This window comes from Sinohyriopsis cumingii, chromosome 1 (assembly GCF_028554795.1).
Source record: "Sinohyriopsis cumingii isolate HCF-2022 chromosome 1, ASM2855479v2, whole genome shotgun sequence".
Classification (NCBI taxonomy): domain Eukaryota; kingdom Metazoa; phylum Mollusca; class Bivalvia; order Unionida; family Unionidae; genus Sinohyriopsis; species Sinohyriopsis cumingii.
In genome coordinates this window covers 137447292-137463571 of record NC_142961.1, presented here as the reverse complement: position 1 = coordinate 137463571, position 16280 = coordinate 137447292, and the positions used below count along the sequence as shown (strand labels likewise).

At 36.8% G+C, this 16280-nt stretch overlaps 1 protein-coding gene across 1 annotated transcript; it reads left to right on the top strand.

The window, feature by feature from the left end:
• The first annotated feature begins 791 nt into the window (after window positions 1–791).
• On the top strand, window positions 792–7987 carry LOC149807929 (doublesex- and mab-3-related transcription factor A2-like). The gene is made up of 2 exons (XM_089948474.1): window positions 792–1449; window positions 6930–7987. The coding sequence occupies exons 1-2, from the start codon at window positions 1029–1031 to the stop codon at window positions 7664–7666; spliced, it is 1158 nt and encodes a 385-aa protein (XP_089804600.1). The 5' UTR covers window positions 792–1028; the 3' UTR covers window positions 7667–7987.
• Window positions 7988–16280: the final 8293 nt, after the last annotated feature.

Genomic DNA, 16280 nt, shown 5'->3' with positions numbered 1-16280 from the left:
AATTACCAGGCAGCGATATATTATAATGTAGAGTATTGTTTAAGATACCTAAGTACTCTTTGAAATATACACCTACCTGCATAAAATATCGAGCTATTGGTAATCTGCTATCATTTTTTAAATCTTTTTTGAATTATCCCTTTATATAAAAAAAAAACATAACATAAACGATTTCTTTAACGAGTTGGGTGTGGCGCCGTACCTCTGTTAGTAGAGCGTAAGACACGTGGTCCAAATGTAACGGGTTCAATACTCATCCGGGGTAGGCTGCTTTAGTCTGTTCGTTGGAAAGGCACTTATCTTTGTTTTTCTCTCGACATCTTGTAGCCAGACAAAGTGCTGAAACTAGTGTTACGAACTAATCTACAAATTAACATTATTTACTTAACATTATTTACTGAATTTCTAACAAGCTTTAACACGAGAATTAATATTATAGACATTTGCTGGTTAAGAAACTTGGCGATTCGTTTTCGAACTTTTACAATAAATTGTTTAGACGTTAGCGCTTTTCATTTTATGCCCTATGTTGTTTAGCGACTAAATAGACATCAATCGACCTTTCTTTACGTTACAACCAGCTGCATGACCCATCTTTGTAGGTTCAACTAGCAAAGAAATCATTCACAGGCAAAACTGTCATCTGCGAATCTACGTTTTATTAACAATGGCCCACGAATTTGAATTGAAAAGGGCGGCTCTGACAAACCGCGCTTGCCGCTTAAGCTGTAGGACACGTCCCACAAATTCGATTAAAATAGATTCAGATATGCCTTCTTTTCAGAGCGACAATAAATGTTGTCTGCTTATATGGTCAGCCTTTCCTATTTATTAGCGAATCGCTATTTGATCGCTCACAGTTTAAAAACTGTATCAGGATGCATTTTCCCACTTACTTATTCTTGTAATATACTTATACAAAATGTAAATTCTTTACAAACGTGCAAATCATAATTCTTTGGATGAATTTATAAGACGATTACTCTCAAATATCCTTAAAGACTATTAAACAGACAGGACCGCTGATCATGAAAGCTCCATCAGACGAGGTTGTGGCGAACAAAAATGGCATAGCGGAGGAAGAAACCTCTTTCATGAAATCTGCCTCAGAGAGATATCCCAGAACACCAAAGTGTGCGCGTTGCAGAAATCATGATGTTGTATCTGCTTTGAAGGGACATAAAAGGTACTGCCGATGGAAGGATTGCCTGTGTGCCAAGTGTGTCCTTATTGCAGAGAGGCAACGAGTGATGGCTGCTCAAGTTGCACTGAGGAGACAGCAGGCGCATGAAGAAAATGAGGCGCGGGAGATGGGACTTCTTTACGGACCCAACGGGCTCCTCCAAGTCAGCCCAGATAGTCTGACACTTTTCCCCGAAGCCAAGAGATATCTTTCTCCAGCAAAACATGTGACAGATAAGACTGTTGAAAACAGGCCGAGTGTACCAGGTACGTGAAATAGAGGTAAATTACTTATTGTTTCATCAAAATAAAACCAAAATATATACAGTTTGCACTAATTACAATTTCGCCGTTTGGTGAGGTATTATTTTATAGTTACGCGATCTAACAGGGTGGGGTAAGACTGACAAAAGAAAATTGCATTGCAGTACAACATATGTATGTATGTATGTATGTAAGTATGTATGTATGTATGTATGTATGTATGTATGTATGTATGTATGTATGTATGTATGTATGTATGTATGTGTTTGTGTGTGTATGTATGTATGTGTTTGTGTGTGTGTGTATGTATGTATGTATGTATGTATGTATGTATGTATGTATGTATGTATGTATGTATTAGCGTTGAATGGTTTCCAAGAACACTAATGGTAATATGGTTCCAGCTAAAATTTACCATCTAAAAAAGTCAAATCATAAAATCCACGGATCATATTATAATATTTTAAATCGCTCAAAGTCAATTTTAATGCTTCATTATTTTATCGCATCAGAGATGCATACATAAGGGTTTTCTGGTTTTGTTTTAAAGAAACTAGTTAGTGGCCCAGAGTGGCTGAGTGGTCTAAGGTGTTTATTTAAGAAACTTGTTAGTGACCCAGAGTCGCTGCGTGTTCTAAGGTGTTTATTCAAGAAACATGTTAGTGGCCCAGAGTGGCTAAGTGGTCTAAGGTGTTTATTTAAGAAACATGTTAGTGGCCCAGAGTGGCTAAGTGGTCTAAGGTACTCACTTTTACAGATCACTCATATATCACCTCTGTCTCAGTGGGTTCGAGTCTCATCTCGGCCATCAAGCTTGCCAATGGAAATCCGTGGGTAGGTGGTTCTCCCCGTGGTGTTCTTGAGTTTTTACTCCTCCACAAATACTCGCCGCCATGTATAACCTATTTTAAGCTGAAAAAACACGATATTAAGAAATTCGTTTACTGACTATCTTTCCCTTAAAGAATGCTTTGATATATATTTACATGTATATATTTACAAGGTAAGAAACCCGTGATGGGAGTCTGATAGTGATACCATAAAACACATACTGTACTAGCAGGGTTGAATATTTCGTTGTGTATAGCTGCATTGCAACAAAATTCAAACTGTAAAATCTTTAATTTCATAAACCTTGAACTGGCTATCACATAGGTGGGCAAACTTTCCAGTGCAAGTGCCGCATACACAAATTTACACCTTGTCGCTAGCCGCATAGTTCATTAAGTAAAATAATTAATATTTGAAATAGCAAAAACATAAGGTTTTTCTAAATAACATCATAATTAATTTTCAGTTGTTAATATGTTGTTAATATTTGAAAACTTAAACTTCAAAAGAAGCACATTTATTTGATAAACAGAGTAACATTAACAGAGTCAGTGCGAATGATGACTTGTTCCTAGGCCGCATGAAAACCCTTGGCGGGCTTCATGAAAGCCCTTGGCGGGCCGTAGTTTGCAAATCCCTGGCGGCTATCAGAACAATTGTGTCGGATGACGTAGTTCAACTGGATATCAGAGTGAGTGTGTAGGATGACGGGCTTCAACTGACAATCAGATCAATTGTGTCTGATGAAAGAGTACTTAACAATTCGCACTGCATGAAGCTTGTGGTGTTTACCTCATATTATCATATTTATATAAATATGGAAATTTGATTGAAATGATATGCGAAGTCCAGGCTTTATCGAGTGTAAATGGTTAATCTCGAATTGAAAAATAATGTAATTAATTACATTAATAAAATTTACTTTCTCAGTTATCGAGTTCATAGTCTATAACATCTTGAAAACAGTTTGACTGACAAACGACGTCTTTTAAATCGATCAATGACATTAGCATACCGATAACAACAGATGTCTTAATGTCCAAAATAGTGTAAGAATACAGTACACATACACTAATTAAACAATTCTTCATGACCATGTATCCAAACATATACGCTACGGGACATTTTTTAAGTGATCCTTCATTCGGCTAAGGTAAAAAGTCAATCTTTATGCTTCATACAGTCATCAAGTTTAGCGTCATGATTTATGACCCTGACGTATTTGACGTTAAAATAATGTAATGGATGTTTTACTGAACGTCTTTTCTTCCAAATATTTCAACAAGCTCCTGCACATTATTATAATGACTCGGATTTTCTATCAAATTCTTTGCATGTATACCGATTAAAACTGGGTCACTACCCGCATCACTTCAAGCAGTCGTCGTAGGGTGACAACAAATATAAACTCTTACGTCAAGAAAAACCCGCTTAATGCTCGTGACATCAGATAAGTGATTATGCTACCTGACCGAGTGTCCATATGCTAAACTCGAAATATTGGATTTATTAAACAAGGATATCAACACAAACAAACAGACCAAAAAAAAAATCTCAGTTCGTGTTGCACGAATCATAGGAATTAATAAATATTTTAAATATCACCAATATACTGCAAAAAACGTTGGCATTCAAGGAAATGCGTTATCAAATTATGTAATCGCGACCATCCTATCTGCACAAATGCAGAATACAATAAACGTCGATATCAATATGGTTAAGTGAATTTTATTCTTAACGCATTAGTCTGAATGATTATATAGTTCCACTCCATAACACATTAGTCTGAATGATTATATAGTTCCACTCCATAACACATTAGTCTGAATGATTATATAGTTCCACTCCATAACACATTAGTCTGAATGATTATATAGTTCCACTCCATAACACATTAGTCTGAATGCTTATATAGTTCCACACCATAACACATTAGTCTGAATGATTATATAGTTCCACTCCATAACACATTAGTCTGAATGATTATATAGTTCCACTCCATAACACATTAGTCTGAATGCTTATATAGTTCCACTCCATAACACATTAGTCTGAATGCTTATATAGTTCCACTCCATAACAAATAAGTCTGAATGATTATATAGTCCAACTCAATAAAAAATTAGTCTGAATGATTATATAATTCCACTCAAAATTAAATAAGTCTGAATGATTATATAGTCCAACTCCATAAAAAATTTGTCTGAATGATTATATAGGTCCATTCCATAACAAATAAGTCTGAATGATTATATAGTCCAACTCAATAAAAAATTAGTCTGAATGATTATATAATTCCACTCAAAATTAAATAAGTCTGAATGATTATATAGTCCAACTCCATAAAAATTAGTCTGAATGATTATATAGTCCAACTCAATAAAAAATTAGTCTGAATGATTATATAATTCCACTCAAAACCAAATAAGTCTGAATGATTATATAGTCCAACTCCATAAAAAATTAGTCTGAATGATTATATAGGTCCATTCCATAACACATTAGTCTGAATGCATATATAATTTCACTCCATAACAACAAAGTCTGAATATTTATATAGTCCAACTCCATACAAAATTAGTCTGAATGATTATATAAGCCCACTGCATAACGCATTAGTCTGAATGGTTATGTAGTCATACTCCATTACACATTCGTCTGAATGATTATATAGTTCCACCCCATAACGCATATGTCTGAATGATTATAAGAATGATTTTATAACCCCACTCCATAACGCATTAGTATGAATAATTATATAATCCCACTCCATAACACATTAGTCTGAGTGATTATATAGTCCCACTCTATAACGCATTAGTCTGAATGATTATATAATCTCACTCCATACAAAATTAGTCTGAATGATTCTATAGTCCCACCCCATAACGCATTAGTCTGAATGATTATATAATCCCACTCTATAACGCATTAGTCTGAATGATTATATAATCCCACTCTATAACGCATTAGTCTGAATGATTATATAATCCCACTCTATAACGCATTAGTCTGAATGATTATATGAATGATTATATAGTCCCACCCCATAACGCATTAGTCTGAATGTTTATATAATCCCACTCTATAACTCATTAGTCTGAATGATTATATAATCCCACTCCATAACACATTAGTCTGAATGATTATATGATCCCACTCTATAACGCATTAGTCTGAATGATTATATGAATGATTATATAATCCCGCTCTATAACGCATGAGTCTGAATGATTATATAATTCCACTCCATAACGCTTTAGTCTGAATGATTATATAATCTCACTCCATAACAAATTAGTCTGAATGATTATATAGTCCCACCCCATAACGCATTAGTCTGAATGATTATATAGTCTCACACAATAAACATTAGTCTGAATGCTTATATAGTCCCACCCTATAACGCATTAGTCTGAATGATTATATAGTCTCACACCATAAACATTAGTCTGAATGCTTATATAGTCCCACTCCATAACGAATTAGTCGGAATGATTATATTGTCTAACTCCATAAAAATTAGTCTGAATGATTATATAGTCCCACTCCATAACGAATTAGTCTGAATGATTATATAGTCTCACACCATAAACATTAGTCTGAATGCTTATATAGTCCCACTCCATAACGAATTAGTCGGAATGATTATATTGTCTAACTCCATAAAAATTAGTCTGAATGATTATATAGTCCCACCCTATAACGCATTAGTCTGAATGATTATATAGTCTCACACCATAAACATTAGTCTGAATGCTTATATAGTCCCACTCCATAACAATTAGTCTAAATGATTATATAGACTCACACCATAAACATTAGTCACATGGATTATACGGTCCCATTCCATAAATTTAAATGACATTTTGACATGTGATGCAAATTGCGATACTTTCAGCCATTGTTTTGTTCACCTTTTCGTAGCATTCATATTTTTCCCGTGGTTACAACTGCAGCTTTACAATTAATCTTAAGATATTTTGCGCATGTCAGAAAGTTCTGTACCAAAAATAATAACGCTGTTTCCAAAATAATTCTTGTTAAATGAAATATTCGTTTCTTTGAGATAGAGCCATATCTCGCAATCAGGTTCTAATCTTTGAATATTTTATGTCACTCGTTTTAAAATGGTTATATATTGATGCGCATGAAGCGAATTAATCCAGTCTACAATTTATTTGTTGTATAAATGAAGCGAACTAATTCAATCTACACTTTATTTCATTTTAAAGCAATAGGTTGAATGCTTATTTCATTTTGAAATATCAATCAACAAAATGTTTATATTCTCCCATTGTTACACAATAAAGCAAAATAAAATAATTATAAAAAAAATCCCCAATTTATTCATACACGCTTTAATAAATTGCGTCTACAGGATGAATGTAGTTTGTATTTTAATCTCATGCATAGCTGAATGTGAGTACTGCAGTTTCGTTTTTATATTGCTACCACAACTGCCACTGCGTTTGCAATTTAAAACTTTTTTCAGAAGTCAAAGGAAACGTAAGAAACTCGAAGGGTAATGTTTGCTAGGAAAACAGAACTATCCATGGAAAATATTTAATGTAAACATAGGTTAATAGTGCTCATTAATTCGGAGTCATTCTGCAAATTTATTTGAATTATGAAATTATTTGTCTTTGCAGTTGCTAAGAAGCCCCGTATAGATTCAAAGCTTCATGAAAAAGGGAAAACTAAGAATATCGAAGCCTCAGTGCCTCGTTCCCCCACGTTCTCTCATACAAGCCGATCGAACGAAAAGGGGTCTTCAGAGTTCTCTCGAATATCGACTGCATCCCAAAAGCAACTGCCTCGGGAGAAAGACCACGGATCAGAAAGTGATCGCCTGTCAGAAAACTGGGCTTGGAATCTAGCAGCAAACTCTCCGAAACAGCAGACAATAGATATCTTGTGCAAAATGTTTCCTAACAAAAGCAGAAACGGACTAGAGCGCGTTCAACGAGACTGCGAGGGTGATACCGTTCAGGCCATTGAACAGATTTTAAATGCGCAGAAAGAGGAAGATATGTCTTGTAGCGGTGATCAATTGTCTGCTTCTAAAAGCGATCCTCATAGACCAGCTTCGTCATCAATACATCACTCAATGTTTAAATCAGCATTCTCGCCGATTTCATCACTAGAAACTGCATATCCACTTAACAGAATGGGATACGCTATAGGCGGTTCCGCGGGGCTTGGACTGTCCTTGGCTGTAACATACCCTCCCTTTATACCTAGCTTCGCCATGAATTCGGTTCTTGGATACAATAGACTTACTTCCTCAATTAATAAGCTGTCCTCATACAGTATTGGTCCATTTTGGTCTGGACGCTTTTACGCCGGAGTAGACAACAAGAAGTCGGAAAGCTGTGTTGGAGATTAGGTTCAGATGTATTAATCGAATCAATTTGTTACTTGACTGGATGCTGGATTGGTCATGGTTCTACTTGGCTGGATGCTGGATTGGTCAGGTCCCTATCAAACCATTATTGCATCGGGAGATCCATTCTTTGAAATGTTCTACCTACCGTAATTGTAAATTTTACATTCCTCAGTAATAACAAGTCTTAAACTTTGTACATTTAATACTGAATACGTGACTGCTTTTTATGTATTAAACACGTTTTAAAGCAAATATTTGCAAAGAGATTGTTACAGATTCAGCATATAGCATACTGCAAATATAATACTGCCATTTGAAAAATCAATGTTGTGTTTTTTTTAAGCTTGACGACTTCATCTGTCTCTCATGAAAGTATGCAGACAGCGTTACTTTGTGTCTGACTCTAGTTTGTGACTGGCTATACTTTGTGACTAGCTTTCATTCTTCATTTATCTTAAAATTTGTACGTAATATTAGTTTCCGGTTCGTTCATCTAGTAGAGCTCACACACAAAATAAAGTGTCATTTAATTTATATGCATAATGTTAATTCATTTTTACATACACAAGCTTATGAACACTGACAGAACGTCTTTAAAAATATTATTGACAACAAATATTTCATACCATTCTTACATTAGATTCGTTGACAAAACGCGGGGTAGGACGCGAATGTGTATCACGCGGCATATGTTATATACTTGGACGCGAATGTGTATCACGCGGCATATGTTATATACTTGGACGCGAATGCGTCTCACGCGGCATAGACCATGATACGTATAATGTCAAAACCTGCCAGTGATACCATAGCAGAGTAACAAAAGAAGCGAAACCAACAAACTTGGTTAAACTTAACAAATAATTTAATTCTCTAAGTTGTAAAATGAACATTTACGATGCACTTAACAGTAACATGATTGAAAATAATCCTAAAAGTTCTATCACAAGTCCAAAAGGTTAGTGTTCCGAATGAAGTTCAGGTCCTGACTATGCTGATGTACCAATACCCTTTAATGTGCTGAAGTGCCAATAGTCTTGGTGCATCACATAAGCATTGTCTACAACTCCTTTGAATGAATTCATAACAATCTCAAAATAATATTATGCCCATAGTCAATAAGCACTTTGTAATTCCAACGAATAATCGAGACAAATGATCCCTCTCAAATTATGTATCAATACAACATTAAATATATCTACATACTGATATATACACCACCACTACTCTTCTACTATTCTATACTATTCTATGTCGCAATACCTATTACATGTCTTATGTCGCAACAGATCCAACCTGACGTCATCATTGAACTGGATATTACCCCAAACAGGTTATTTGTTTATCACAAACTCAAATAAGCAGCATATATTCAAAGAAATGAACAACCAAACGTCAAATAAACAAAAAAAATATACATAACACCTCCCCTCATAAAATTACGATTTTTTTCAAAAAAGCGCTTTCTTTTACGTGTTTGTCAAGTATAAATATGATAATACAGTAATAAAAATTACACAGAAAGATGTCTAATAAATGACAAAAAATATGTACAAAATAAATCAATAAAGCAATTATGTACTTTTGAAAGTGCATCTGCAATCAGATTATATTTTCCTTTAGAGGTTCCTAATGTTAACGTATTTTTTCCTGCAACAAAAAATATCTACAGCAACAATCTCTGAGTTTCGTTTTCATTTTGTTCATGAAAGGAAAGAGGTTGTAATCATTGAATACAATAATCGGAGAAAGAGTAAATATTAGCACCAAACACTTTTTCTCGATAGTGAAATAATTTATGTAGTTTTTTAATATTACAGAGGAAAAAACACAGCAATTCGCACCATTTTTTGTATTCTTGAATTAACACTCCAACATTCCATACATCACTCGCATCAAGAAATATCTAAAACGATTCAATGAAATCTGGAGTTAAAAGAAATGGTGTACTGTTAAGTATGGCCTTTAATATATCGAAAGCCTTCTGACATTTTTCTCAGAAACGTAGTTGTCTTACTCAACATATTGGTAAAGAATTTAGTTATTATTGAAACCTTTTAGGAAAATTTCTGATATTTTCCAGCCATACCCGTTGCCTTGTACTGATAGCACTATAAATTGAGGGATAGCCTTAACCTTAACTTCTACAAGTTTATCTTGACCGCGTCCCACAATATGTCCTAAAATGTAACACAATCACTGCAAAACACACATTTACTTAAATTAATTGTCAAACTTGCACCACTCGGTCGATCAAAGAATTTCTGAATGATTTCCGCGTGATCTTGTGATGTTTCTTTGCAAATGTCTTAATAATATACGATCTCAGCCGTTCGAAAACCTTGCCGCGAAATATCTCGTTTATGTTATCAATAAGGTAAACGATAAGATCTTGAACTTTCCACAGACGCGTACAATAATCATTGCAGAGATTTGACAAAAGTCTGTGTCGACCACTGATAAGGACTACAATTTTCATATGCAAACTCGAGCCCACACTCAGTTCTGACACCTCAAGTCAATATGCACCTTACGCTGTTGACATGACACAGTCGCTCATAACGGTTCCTGGTCTGCACGAAGATAATATCGAGATTCATATGAACAAATAAATCTTACGTGCAAGACCTGGAGGACCTGGCTACCTTATCTTGTCTGACATTATCAGAAATACCTCAGCAATTCAAATCAACCAAACCTGAGACACAATCAATGGCATTTATGAAAGGATGGTCTCTCAGGGTTACATACTGTTTGGGTTTTCCCGAAAAATAGAACGGGTGATTTGCTGAAGATTACTCCGACAACGGTTGACGCATCTTCGTCCCGGACATATGCTACATCTCTGCGGGCGGACCATAATAATTCAATGGTACATTAGTGATTGGCCTAATATTTGCATACAACGACAGTCATAACTGAACGTGTGATATTCTTGCGCGTTGTTAGCACGATAAAACCCGTCTAGGTGACATATTACGCAAATTTCTTTCGCGATATTGTCTGGTAATTGTTTACAAGCGCACCTTATGTGCTCTTGGCTCTGACCTCGATCCATACACCGATCGCTAAACAAGTTGCGATGCGAATTATTGACAGCATCGAAAACCGACCCGGTTAAAAAGTCGGGGATTACAAGTGGTTCAATAGATTCGAGATCGACTGATCACAGTAATGTCTCTAGAGGTGAAACCATCAAACTAGTATCAGACGAAAACAATAATGTATAAGTGATAATGATTAATTTCAAAGGTCAACCCGATACCGTGTGGGACAGGGAAGCGCATGTGTTGGTAGAAATCAGCATCCGAGATTTCAGTATTATTTGTACCCGGCAATGATCCTACGGTTATTAAATATATTACTGCAAGTACGGGATATAGCTATGATTTGTCTTCCTTTTGAGGCCTACTTAAAAATCGAGTAAAAACCTATGCAAGGCGACAACACTAATTACCCACCCAAACCTCACCCCAAGAGGTTGGATTTGTCAGGAATGGCACCATGGCATTGTTTGACAATGAACGATATCTCATTGATGGAAAACACGTGGAAGCAGTTCTTGACAAAGTTGACATTGCTACGAGGATTCTCTGACTCTATAAAAACAGCGACGATTACCGGATGTCAGCTGACCCGTCGTTGATGTTTCATAAGTACTCGCACGAACATGCATCTCGTAACCAATATGTTCAGCATCAACTTGCATTCAACCCGCTTATCTGCCGGTCAGACCTGGTGCTGCCGGCACTCGTATGCAAAGTACAAACCCGAATTTGAACCTTGGTTTTTGTCAGTGTTGATTACATCCTCATAGATCTCTAATGTCGCTCCCGCATGCGAGTCCTCTCAGTTGGATATCTGGGTTGTTGCAGATACGTCCGCAGGGTTATTTTGCGGAGACAAAAACACTGTCATGGTAACCCGTAAACGTACCACAACGATGCAGTTTGGTATAACGATGGCGTTAATGCTGGTCAAGCTGTGTTGTCAACATTGACATTGTGGAGCTGCTAATCACTTCATTGATCACAGAGGCGGGTTTGTTACCATTTACTTAGAATATTTGCGCCTCAACGCGGTCTTTCTCGCGCACACCACAGACTCGAAGCTAAGCACTATTCCGGGAAAGGTTTTATGACAAAAGGTAACTTCTCAACTTGGTTGCAGCGTACCAAAACACTTGTACGACGTATATCGAAATGCAACTCGGGCTGCTCACCAAACAGGTAATGTGATGATATTTGTCCAGATAGGATTATTTGACGTTTCTCTTTAGTAAAACGGCCACCAGAAACCATCCGATGAATGTTTAATTAACTTCAAAGACAATCAAGTTGCAAGTGTAGATAACTAGCTATGGTCGCACCCGCATCAAACCTTCGAAAAGGGTATGCATATTTCTTGGTATGACGTTACGCATTTATACCCGATTTAATACTTTTCGCCGGAACACCTGTAATTGTTCAAGGAGTCCGTGGTCGGCATGTATTTCATGCACTTGTTACCAGTCTAGCTGGTCCCCCAGGTGTCCTCAATTCCGGATGCATATTGTGATCGTATCCGTAAAGATGGTTGTTGGAAGCCTTAGGTGGCTGGTGGTTATTGATACGCCTAAAGAAAACTCGTGGTGGTTTTCTCAAACTCGTAATTAGACAACGTAATTAAAAATAATGTCATGCCACGAAGTTAAAGTTAGACTTAGCCCAAAGCAGCTTGTGAAATTAAAAAAGCAACAACAAACGAATTCGGGGTCATAAATAACATTTTCTTCAGAAACGTTGACCGTAAATTTTCCATGTTTCTAAACAAAATACAACATGGTCAGCTTAATACGGCGAAACAAAAGAACACATCAGTGCCATCAAATTATCCAAGTCTGAGGTGAAATAAATGCAAGAACCGGTAAAGTATTTCCATTTATCACGGTATTTCAGAGTTAATAGCCGCTGATGACGCCGCTTCCGCGGTTAGGGAAGTGACTGAGATATGTTCCGTTGGAACTGCATCCAGGTGGTCGGTGGAAAATTCTACGAATTTTCATCATACAGTATTGTGTCTCGTAGACGAATGAAACAATAAAGATCTTCGCCTACCAGCATCAACTCGCACAATATCTTCAGGCAAATGTATTCGACTACCACGTGGGACCAACATTGGTCTTCATTTGTGACCTCGCCGTTAACATCCGCAGTGCGTCATTAACCAATTTTGATTTACTCGCGATGATAAGGTTTGTTTAGCATTTAGGATATGCATGTCTATCTTGGGTCGAACTTGCATCGATCATACCTTGTACAAGGGAAGGCAACATCATTAGCTTGGATTTGACAATAGAGCATGGGACACAATGGGTGACATACACGGTGACTTCTCTTCATATTTTATATTTTGGCTCGTACCGCCAGCTACCACCAGTTGAATCTGTTCTTTTATTTGCATGGAGGTGAAAATGGAGCTTCTTTACGACAACTAGTTTTATTCAGTACTACCGTTGTGAACTCGGCTGGACGTCCTCCTATGGTCATACCTTGTTCTTGAGGCAAAGTGTTAACATTTATGGACGCGAAACCCAACGCGGAGCTGCTGTCGATCAAACTGGAAAACTGCAAACGTCCAATGTGGACATTCAAGATGTTGTTTTTAAGCCGTCGCAATAAACATGGCTTTATTCACAGAGAACCTGGGAATCAGATAAGCTGGTTTGCCTGTTGCTTTTAACACAAACTATTTTCCAAGATCAAACTGGAAAACTGCAAACGTCTAATGTGGACATTCAAGATGTTGTTTTTAAGCCGTCGTAATAAACATGGCTTTATTCACCGAGAACCTGGGAATCAGATAAGCTGGTGTGTCTGTTGCTTTTAACACAAACTATATTCACGATACTAATACTACAAGAAAACATTATGTGGATATAAAGGCCAACGTGGTGGTATCAGCCATACATTCACCGATAACTGTCGTATATTCATGGTGCGTATAAAGTGGCGCAATAAAGCGAAAAAGAACGACATAGCAAATGGTATTTAACGAGTAAAACAGTTTTCTTGTTGATTTCACCTTACAGCTTTTGTTTGCTTCGACTATTTTTTTCGCGTCTGTAACTTGGAACCAATTTTTCACCAACCACCTTCTTCAGAGCCATCCTAGATGCATGTTTTAATTAGTGATGGGGATGGCTTTGATAAACTCAAACCTTACATGTTAAAATGCTCGATTCTGAATTTTATTTATTCAGCGTAACTGGATTTAGTGGTGGGTAGGGTGTATCGACAACAGTGATAATTGATTGCCAGCGTGGTAAACCATCGACATTGAGTACCTTCTAAAACAAATATGTTCAAAATTCTTATGCGGTTTCTGTGTCATTGGTAGGCGGAGACGAAATTCAGTCTTGAAGGACTCATCATCTATCTGGAAGGGTACTTATCTGTCTTTGGCGCTTGTGTTTAAGATGCACTATTACATATATGTGAGAATTCTGAACGCAGTGATGAGGTTTCGGAATTTACCGACGGGTGTTGCATAATTTGACAGTAGATGGCAACGTCGAATGTGGTTTTGTTCTACTCGTCGACGAATTTCTGCGTTAGAGTGACATTATCAAACCCTCACATACACTTAAATCTAATATTGTTAGTGGCCAAAGAAAAAACTCAAGAGTTTGAACCTCCCTGATATAACAATATCAATACGAAACCAGCATGGTGTGATCGTATTAGCCAACGAAAACACCCACACGCTGACTAAATCACCAGGCGTGAGAGCACTCAGAGATTGGTTCTACAAAGGTGAAGAAGAATGCACATACAAATCGAAAACGATTGCATTCCCTATCATTTATATTGCAACAACTTGCAGTTGCACAACTAATAAAGGGTAATTGAATAGAAGTCGTGTGCGTGTTGAACTTGAACAAGGCTAACCTTTCGAGCAAGTTTAACTTCGTGATCATATTATTATTAGACTAATTATGACCAACTCCAAGTTACAGATGCGAAAAAAATAGTCAAAGCGAACAACAGCTCTAAGGTGAAATCAATAATAAAATTGTTTACTCGTAAAATACCAACGCTCGTGTGTGGTTGTATATGCTGTTTGAGGAATCACAGCCTCTACCACTGTTGGCTTTGGTGTTGGTTGAATTGTGACTGCAGGAACTATAATAAGCACGCCATTCATATTTGCTACCCGGTCTATATCAATAACAACTGGTGTAGCTGTAACGCTGACTAAACGATTTCGTTACTTTTGCATAACGGGATACATATCTATTCGGAATATCTCACCCCCGCCCAATGTAGTGTCAGTACGATTACTACGGACTTTGAGGCAATGTTGGCGGGATACATATCTATTCGGAATATCTCACCCTCGCCCAATGTAGTGTCAGTACGATTACTACGGACTTTGAGGCAATGTTGGCGGGATACATATCTATTCGGAATATCTCACCCCCGCCCAATGTAGTGTCAGTACGATTACTACGGACTTTGAGGCAATGTTGGCGGGATACATATCTATTCGGAATATCTCACCCCCGCCCAATGTAGTGTCAGTACGATTACTACGGACTTTGAGGCAATGTTGGCGGGATACATATCTATGCGGAATATCTCACCCCCGCCCAATGTAGTGTCAGTACGATTACTACGGACTTTGAGGCAATGTTGGCGGAAATGGACTTTGTGCACAAGTATGAGATTATTTTAACTTCGCTTGGAAGCGCCCATGGGTTAGAATCGCATGTGATGCGATCGTAAAGTTATAGCATATATACGGCTTTGACCCGTATCAGTAACAAAACCTAAATTCTCCATATTAATACTACTCCAACTACCTCTCGACAGCTATTAAATACCAATTTTAAATTTCGATAATATAATCTCTATGGCCGACATGCTTTCGTGCGTGGGTCCAGTTAATATAATTCATCATTTTGTCACTTATGAAATCTAATTATCCTTTTCATGCCCAATTATGTGTGTGTTAAATACTTGTGAGGCACATCCATTCAAAGAAGTCGACATTGATGTCATTAACATTGAAACATGCTATCATTCTCATTCGCAGTTCAAGGTGATCATTAAATTATGAGGTCACAATGAATGAATTTTAAACTCGCACGTGAAGCACTTACAATAGTCTCTCTAAGTAGTCCCACAGCAGGTTTGTGATTACTTAATGGATGAGGTTACGATGAAAATGAAACAAATCTCGTCCCATTTCTTAGAGAGAGGTGACTTTGCGATTTATTGAGCCAAGAACTCAAATACTTTTTGACAGCACAATCGTTTCCATATTTTCTTTCATAGAGATTTAAAGGTCTCTTTGTTTACTTGATTGCACATATCTTAAAATCTTATTAATACGATTTAACACTTTACAATATAGATAAAAGAACAGCTCAAATCATGTTTTTTTATATTTAGTGGTAGTATGTACACGATTTTTCCACAATCCTACCACAGTTTGGTACAGGCGTGAGCCCGTGAAATGGAATCAATGCCGGCAGACGGCCAATATGTACTAAGAAAAAAAATAGTGCATTAGCGTTACATCTAATCTACAAAGCAAAGCTAATGCGATTATTGTGGTTCTTTTTTTTGTT